Source organism: Trypanosoma cruzi, genomic scaffold, assembly GCF_000209065.1.
Source record: "Trypanosoma cruzi strain CL Brener 1047053517105 genomic scaffold, whole genome shotgun sequence".
NCBI classification, from domain to species: Eukaryota; Euglenozoa; class Kinetoplastea; order Trypanosomatida; family Trypanosomatidae; genus Trypanosoma; species Trypanosoma cruzi.
Window position 1 is genome coordinate 26,577 of NW_001849449.1, and position 8,792 is coordinate 35,368.

Below are 8,792 nucleotides of genomic sequence, written 5' to 3' on the forward strand. Positions count from 1 at the left end.
TGAAGTTGTGTCACCGATGATTTCTGCCTCTGTGATGGTGGTGGAGAACACGGATGCCCCATCCGCGACGTCTTTAGAGGAGGCACCACCACAATCGGGGAGTGCTGTCAGCATACGCAGCGGTGGTGGGGCGATGGTGTTCTCTGGTTTGATTGGATCACCGGGCATTGGCGCGTAACGGCCCTGACGCCGTGCATTCTCCGCGTGTTTCTGCTGCATAGATGGCAGTCGGAAGAGCGGCACTCCCAACGCATCACAAACCCGCTCTGCATGCATCGCTGCCAGCAGTTCCGCATCCTTCTCGTCCTCACCGATACCCTCCGCCACGTAGAAGTGGTGCGGTGATGGGAGGACTAATTTGCACCGGGCGCGGTACACCGTCCTTCCCAGCATCTGCTCCGCACTCACCTCAAAGACATCCGCAGATCGATTCCCCATGCGGCGGACGTAGTTGAGTACACGACTCTTGGCGAAGTTATCGATGCTTGTGACATCCCAGTAGTGCTTCTGGCGCAGCTCATCACCGGTAGATCGCGTGCTAGTCCCGTCGGCACGGCTACTCATGTCAACCTCACAACGATGGCAGTCCATGTTGCCATCCCTATCGCTGTGGCTGTCACCAACACCAGCAGCTGTGTGGCTGCCGTGTTCCTCTGCGGCGGGAACGATCTCAATTGTCACCATCTCTGGTGCAATCGCCTCCCGCATTTCAGAGCCGCTGTTGCAAGAGGACGAAAAGTGGAAGTTGAGTGCCGTATTACTGCCTCTTATGAGGCAACGTCGTGCCATCCAAAGCAGGCGGTCCGTGCCCGCCAGCACACGTATCCCCCGCATGTGTCCGCCTCTTCACGCAACACCCTCTCGGCAATAACTGCACACATGAAGGGGGCGAGTGGTTTTAGAATATAATCATCCGAGCAACCACATCCCCCCCCCCCCAAAAAAAAAAGGAAAAAAGAATAAAAAAGAATGAGTAGATACAAAAGAGAAGAAGTTGTCATACATGGTGTACAATATTGCATTTCTTCCTCATTCACTTCTCCTGGCTTCCCCATTTAGTTTATTTTATTTTTCATGTTTTTCCTTCCAATATAAACAATCCCAAATGGTAGCATTATGAATAATAATAATAATAATAATAATAACGACCGCAACAATGGTGAATTGGGAAATGCATCTGTGCATGTTGGAGAAGAAAACAACAACAACAACAAAGAGGTGCGTGTGTGTGTGTGTGGGGGGGGGGGGAAGAGAAGGAAAACAAAAACACAAAAATTCTTGTAGGCACATTTGTAGCACCTCAAAGATCCCACATCATCGCGCAGCAATCCAACTAAAAGAAGGGGGAAATAATAGAAAAAAAAAAAGAAGAAAAAAATAAAATAAAATAAATAAATACAAATACAACAATAGACCTAATGAAGCCCATTTAAGAAAACACGTATGCATATATATATATACATATATATAGAGGGAGAGAGAAGAAGCAAAAAAAAAAAAAAGGGTTGGAAAAGATCACGTACATCTTTCTAGCTTCTTTTTTAACATTTCACTCAAACCCTCCCTCATCGCAAAGGCAAAATAACCCTTTTTTTTTTTTTTCCTTCTTCTTCTTCTTTTTCTTTGATTGTTTGTTTGCTTTTCATCTTCCCTACACAAGAGGTGGTTTGTGTACACAACACTCACGCCATGTACTCAAACACAGAGGTGTCTTTCTCGCTTCGCCGTAGGAAGCCACGGCAGACAAGATCCTCCACTTGCATCTTCACAGAGCGTGGACGGGGGACAAACTGTTTTGAAAGCTGTTGTACCGTCAAGTCGAAAAGCTCATAGTACCGCAGGGAACGGCGGCTTTTCATGATACGTACAATGGCAGCATCCATCTGAATGCGTCGGGATGCCTCAATTTCATCCGAGAGAGCCGCGGTTGTCCTTTCTACATGCGTGGAGCTAACAACCGACCCTTTGAACCCCTCGCCGCGAGAGGGACGAGCCACCGGAAGCCCAAACTTGCGCAACTTGTGCGTGTACTCGACATTCAGTGTGAAGTGATCCTCTGGCAATAGTTGCCCAGGCGCGGTACCGCTGGGAGTCGCTGCTGCATCATCATCATCATCAACAGCAGCAGCAGCAGCATTACGTGCGTTTGGTGGTGATAACGGCGGCGATGACTGAGTTGTCTGGCCTGTACCGGCCACGGCGGACGGATCCACACGTACAAGAAGGTTGTACAGTTTATGCTTTACGAGCGGGGCAAGATACATGTAAATGTCGCAAAACTCCATCCCCATCGCTGTGGCAATCTCTCGCCCAGACAACGAACGCCTACTTGCCATAGCCGTGTGGCTATCATTGGCTCCACTCGACGCGGCACCACCCCGATCCATGTTGTACGCATCGCTTATCAAAATGAGTATATGCGCTTGTAGATTGTTGGCAATCACCTCTTTGTCGCCTTTGGGAAATACGGCGTGAAGCGTGGCAGTTCCGAGCGTGTGAATCCAGTGCAGCATACGGGATGGATGCACCCCAATGTAGTAATCTGTAAAGTTCTTCATGACAAGTGCGAGGGAGTCGCATGGCGTGAGGGGCACAACGCGATAGGTAGGCCAGTGCACGGAAGTGAGGACTTGAACCCGCAGCCTCGTCGGTAATGCGAGGGCAACATCGGATCGGGAAAATTCTTCATTCATACTTGCGGTGACTTCGTGATCCCGTAGCATGGCTTCCAGACCGTAGGTCAGTGTGCGTCCAAGGGCATGATGCATCTTATGCATCATAACATGCTCCCGATCCATGTTTCGTTGAGCGGACGGTAGAAACAACAGGCGACGCGCCAAAAGTAATTTATAGTGCTCCAGGAATACATCCTTGTCGTCCACAAGGGTGATGAGGTAGAGAATGTGGTCCGTGGGGTCCGTCACACCATCGTCCATCTCCCGCCTACAGAGTAGGTCACAGTACATGGCAAGAAACTGCGGCACCGCAATCTCCCTTGATCCACGCATGGTGGCCAACCTATTCAGTACCGCCACCGTCTTCTTCGCGGCATCGTGGTTAAGCAGCACACTCGGCAACTCCCCTCTGTTAACAGCAGCCACGCCTCCATGCATTGCACCCCCCACTACAAGTTGCCCCCACCGTTCCGGGTTTAATATCTCACGCATCGCATCACCCATTGCCACCTGCATCGGTGGGTGTTCATTAAACTTCTCACAGATAAGTTTATTGTAATGTATGGACGTATCTACAAGGCCTTTAATGAGCGCCATCGCTAGGTCTTGCTGCGTCAAAAAATTCTTATCGGAGGGAAGGCCATCCGCTCTCAGCGAACGCCTTCTTCTCATTGGTATGACAGTCTTCCGCGGTTGTACCGGCGGGGACGATGCGGACTGCTGGGTTCCTGGCGGCTCCTTTTCCCCCTGTTGGAGTTGCTGTGGTGCCAACGCCTCCAGCTGGGACATGTAAGTAAAGAAAAGTGCGGCAGTGTCCACGACTACTTTGCTGGCAAACTCGCTGGCCAGTAATGTCCAACACGCCTCGTCCTGCGTGCTGACAAAGGTTGCAACAAACTCTTTTATGCGGTCTCCAAGTTCCTCCCGAGAGAGCTGCTCCCACGGGTTTGTCGACTGCGCCGAGAAGAACGCAGCAGGCGAGGTGGCAGCGTCAACGTCGCTGCAAGTTCCAGACATCGCCGCCCCCATAGGGGGAATAGAGGAGGAAGATGAGGAACCATCCTTCCACATGTCCCCAGCGCCTTGCTCGGTGTTGCTATCCCACGCATCCAGCTGGGCACGAAATCCAACTTCTTTTGCGAGAATAATTGATCGATGAACTTCCACCAAAAGGACGTGGTGAATGCGCTCCCGCAATGCACTGAGTAAGAGTGGCGCATTTACATCCCGCATCAATGATCGCTCAATAGCAAGACAACCTTGGACCCACGGTATATAGTCCATCCATCCCTCTGGAGTGCTGAATTGCATCTCCCGCCGGTTTCGGTAATACGTCTCGGCGGCCTGCACATAACGCAGACCAAATTCCGCAAAGATGAGAAAATGCAACGGCTGCGTAATTTCGACGATGACGACTCCCGCAGAGTCCACGGAACACTTTGCACTCCCTTCGCAACCAGCACTAGTAATACCAATACCGGCGCCATTGTTGTGTTGGTGGTGAGAACTCTTGTTCCTACTGCTGCTCCTCATCACATGAGCCGCCAACAAATCACCAAATGAACGTCTTTCAAGCCTCTCACGCAGCATCCGGATACCATCGAGCGATCTGTACGCCATCGCATCCCAGTCTTTTGCTAACGGGCTGCTGCTAATGCTGTGGCCCTCGCTGCCGTTCTGCTGCTCCACTCGGCTGTGATCACTGTTGTGACTCTTATTTAAAGGGGACCGTGGGGATTCACCCATAGTACGAGGCGGGTCACGGTTCGGCGCCGTGGACGGGCTCTGCATGCGCCCTACTTTGGCAGCGAAGGCAGCAAGCATGTTTCTTCCCTCCCCTACACCTCGCTTGTAGTTGCAAGGGTTTGAATTATCCTTCTTTTGGTGGGTAAGTGCACTCTGCGTGTTTGCATCATACGGGGCTGAAAAGGCCTTCACGGTGGATAAAATTTCCACAATGGACAAGAGGGCCTGCTGGACGTCGCTACAAGCCGATGACACCGCCTTGTCGTTGAGGTACGCCGTCCTCGCTGCATCTGCCAGCTCCAGCACCTCCGCTATCAATGCCTCCTTCATGGGCTCATACACCACGACATAAAACAACTTTACGCAGAGTGCCGTCACCGGGTCCAGGCGGAACTTCGCCGTAAAGTACTGATCCAAGTAGCTGAAGCAGGAGAGGACAACGCGGCGGAATGCCATGAATAGTTTGTACTGCTGCACGAATTGCAGGCACAGACTCGACGACGGCGGCGATCCACAGGGGGCATTTCTTCGGAGAAACTGCCGAAGCACATTGACCTCCAAGTCATTCAGAAGAAAGAGTGATAGGCGGTGGTAAACTTCGCTTGATTTCTGCGGGTGACCGCTACAGACGGAGTAAATCACGGCGTACCAATTCATGCGATGCCTGACATCTCTCAAACGATCCATCATTTCAGCACTCCCGGTGCGTATCGTATGGGCCGCGTGTACGAGATAACTCTCCACACCAGGCCAGAGATCATCCACTGAGGGTCGATCCTGCAGTCGTGAGAATACGTCCCTCTCGCGAATACAAGAACAGTCAACACGTTTAGCATCACTCCTACAACCACCACTGTCATGCTTACTGCCGCTTCGGCTGCCATTGCTACTACTACTACCACTACTACTACCACGAATGCTGATAAGATCACCCAACGAAGTGGGCATATATGTTTATTCGGTACACCAACTGGTCTCCCTGTTATTATTACTATTATATATATTTGTTCTTTTTGTTATTATAAACAAAAGCCCCACACTCCTTCTTATTTTTTTTTTTCCCCTGTATGGTATCTCGGGGGAGATATTGACCAATCTATCTACCGATCTATCCTGTATATATATGTATATATATATTGGGATAATGGCAATGGTGTTCTGAAAGAAAAAAAGAAGAAAATAAATAAATAGAAAAATAGAAAAGAAATAAAACAATTTTGTATGGAGGCTTCGTCTCTTTTCCCTGCCATCCGCCCCCAAAGAAAAAGAAAGAAAGAAGGATCCGGTAGTAATGCCTCTTTCTGTTTTTTTTTTTTTTTTTTTTTTTCACGCACCGCACGTCCATAGAAGAGAGCGTGTTAAATTATAAGAATAAAAAAATCATCGGGAAGGGGGGCTTTCATTTCACAGGAGAAAAGAGAGAGAGAGAGAGGGAGAGGCAAAATACATGTCAAGAAGCCTGTCATTGGGAGGAAGAGAAGCCAGACACTAATGACAGAAACATGCGAACATCACCACGTCCACTCACCCGCCAGTCCTTTCCCCAACCCTCAATGTCCTATCGTTCCCATTCGATACATACGGAGCAGCCGCACTAGTCAACATCAAAGAAAGAGGGAGAAAAAAAACAACAAAACAAAACAACAACAAAACGTCACATTCCTCCCTGTTTCTTTCCCCTTTTTAAAATTTATTTTGCAACATCTCTAAACCACCTAAAAACGAAGAAAATACTAATAATAATAATAATAATAATTCGCCTCTCTTCAAATTCATCCATTCACACAGACACAAATACGCTCTTATGGTTTTGCCCCACGGCCCCCGTCCGTGTGAGACTTTGGGTTGCCTCGCTTCGTCGGGCCCTTCGCGGTGCCCGAAGTATTTGACCCTTTTGGTTTGTTCAGCTTAGACAGCAGATCCGTCATGCTGCGTGAACCGCCTTGTCGCGAGGCAAACGTCGTGCGGACACCACCATCATCCCCTGCTGTTCGCTGCTGCTTCTGCAGCCTCTGCTGCTGCTGCTGTTGCTGCTGTTTGGCAGCGCCTCCCTTCTGGTCGCCCGTTCTGCCACTGCCGATGGCCCTGGCGACATCAGTGGCCATGGCCTCCTGTGACGATTGCGAGGGTGAGGATGAAACAGGGGGTGTCGTACCACCACCACCACTACCGCCACTTCCGTCCATCGCCTGCTCGACGCTGCGGCCCTCGAGGACATTCCGCCAGTACCGCTCACTGTTGCGTCTGAACTCTTCCATGGCAGCGGAGCGTTCGTTCTCCAAGACACGTGCCAACCCACGCACACTATTCTGTGCCTTCTGCCGGAGCGGCTGCACGTTGTCCGAGTAGTGCTTCAGTATTCTCTGGTAAAAACTAAGCATCGGCATTGTGCGATAAAAGAAACGGTTAAACGTTGCCACAAGACCAGCACCGTTCTGCGTGTGAAGCAAAAACTGCATGGCTGAACTGGCGGCAATGGTTTTATAGTGCGCGGATCTCTCCAAAGAGCGGCGAAGGCCCTGATCCGCGTCCGTCGACACGTAGACAACTTCTTCAGGACGGCGGGTAAAGTAACTCAACGACTTGGAGTTCGCGGCAATAAAACCAGTGGCCGGGGCCCGCACTGGCCCCACCTGAATACCATGCTGCTTAAATCGCTCCACCGTTTCAATGTGCTCTGCCTTGATGTTATCAAAGATAAATGGACCGTCAAGCGGGTCAAGAAGTTTAAGCGAAGTGTACTGCCCTGCGTGCGGTCCATTCGTTGTGTCAACATCAAAGTAGGAAGATCCAGGGTACACATCTGCATGTTTGGTGACGTTACAAAGGAATGCTATGAACGCCTCTATTGCCAATGTGATATTTGGCACATATTTCCCTTCACAATATTCGTCATAAAGCTGAGCCACCTTTTCATGTTTGCCAGCAAAGACAGGAAGAAGTGCTGCAAAAAACTCATGCCGCAAAACAGGATTACGCCTATTTTCCCGCACGATATATTGAATGTCCATCACAAGACCATCATCACGCAGCGCAAGTTCTTCAATGACATGCACCATCATTTTGTCTTCATTTTGCCAGTTTTTGGAACTCGAACGCTTTTGTCCAAGTTGTCGAATAGCACTCGAGAGTGCGGCAGAACCTTTTCGCTGCTGCTCGTTACGCGACTGTGTCGCATTGCCCTTGCGGTCAGCCGCGCTCGTGGAAGAGCCTGAGCCTGGACCGCCCCACGATAAAATAACCGAAACAGGTACAGCAAAGTCATCCCCAACAGATTCCTGTTCCGGGCAGTTGGCGAGGCCACGAGTGACAACGGCGATGTTCTCTGACGAGAGTCCCATGCGCTCTAGCAGGTGCGCCAGCTCTCGGCTCTTGACAAACGGAATGACGTTTCCGCTCAACCGCACTGAGCCACGGTGGAGTTGACTGGTCTTCTGTGCAAGAAGGCTCGGTGAGACACCTTTGCCGGCCAGCGCCGCAAGGCCCAGCTGGAATTCGCTCACAACAGAATTCTCCAAGTATGCATTGTAAAAAGGATCGGTGAACTGTGCGTTGCGACCCCCCAGTTGGGCACTTTTCAGCAATTGGAGAATAAACGGCTCATCAAGGCTGCTGTGGTTGGCTTGGCTCGCGTACTGCAACGCATACGCTGTGGGCTCCACATCCGCCCAAATCGTCCCACTGCGCTCTCCGCTGTTGCCAGATGGTGACAATGTGCCATCTACGGTCTGCAGCGATAGCTTGGGCACGGAGGCTGGAACTCCCTCGTTGAACGCCGCAATCTCCTGCTCAAGATATTTCGAAAGCACCTGCAACAACATTAGGGAAGGCGGCCGTCCTCGTTCACGCCACTCATGTAGCGAGAGCAGCAGCTGTCGCACATCTGCCTCCCCATCGGCACACTGTTCCACGGCCCATTGATGCACATCTTTCCCCGCCATCTTCTCGTCAAAGAGACGGACAAGTGCATCCTTGTAGCCCAATTCTCGCACCCGATCTTCCTCAGCATTGAGTGTGTTGTATTGACTGGTGTCATGTGAGGGGGAGTGTCCATGTGGCCCCAATCCAAATCCCTTCGCGTAATCCTCCGCGATTTCACGTATGCGTTCCCCAATACCAATTGTCGTCCCAAAAGGTGGGATTTTCCCTCCAAATGGGAGGCTCGTACTATCGATAAGACGCTGCTCTGTCGGGTCAACCAACGCCTTCTGCTCCTTGTTGTGCTGCTCCCACCAAACTCCAGAGGCTCCCACCAACTCTCGTTTAATTGCAACGCGCTTTTCTTCGTGGGCGACTTAATAAAGTTCCCTGGTCTTCTTCCGCTGATATCTCGCAGTGCCTGCTCAATCACATGCATTTCCGCATCCGTCA

The 8,792-nt window shown here is 50.8% G+C and overlaps 2 protein-coding genes and 1 pseudogene across 2 annotated transcripts, besides 11 other annotated features; all 3 read right to left on the reverse strand.

Moving 5' to 3' along the window:
• On the reverse strand, window positions 1-834 carry Tc00.1047053508957.14 (hypothetical protein, conserved; the record flags this gene model as incomplete). Its single annotated transcript, XM_800631.1, has 1 exon — window positions 1-834. A coding segment is annotated over one exon (834 nt), but the record flags the coding sequence as incomplete, so codon positions are not given.
• Window positions 1-8,792: a sequence feature (heterozygous, non-Esmeraldo-like haplotype).
• Window positions 940-993: a sequence feature (A-rich).
• Window positions 1,120-1,145: a microsatellite.
• Window positions 1,357-1,396: a microsatellite.
• Window positions 1,443-1,470: a microsatellite.
• Window positions 1,590-1,624: a sequence feature (CT-rich).
• Window positions 1,683-5,369, reverse strand: Tc00.1047053508957.30 (hypothetical protein, conserved; the record flags this gene model as incomplete). Its single annotated transcript, XM_800630.1, has 1 exon — window positions 1,683-5,369. The coding sequence occupies one exon, from the start codon at window positions 5,367-5,369 to the stop codon at window positions 1,683-1,685; it is 3,687 nt and encodes a 1,228-aa protein (XP_805723.1).
• Window positions 5,308-5,335: a microsatellite.
• Window positions 5,583-5,632: a microsatellite.
• Window positions 5,726-5,748: a microsatellite.
• Window positions 6,151-6,177: a microsatellite.
• On the reverse strand, window positions 6,224-8,792 carry Tc00.1047053508957.40 (annotated as a pseudogene; the record flags this gene model as incomplete).
• Window positions 6,406-6,457: a microsatellite.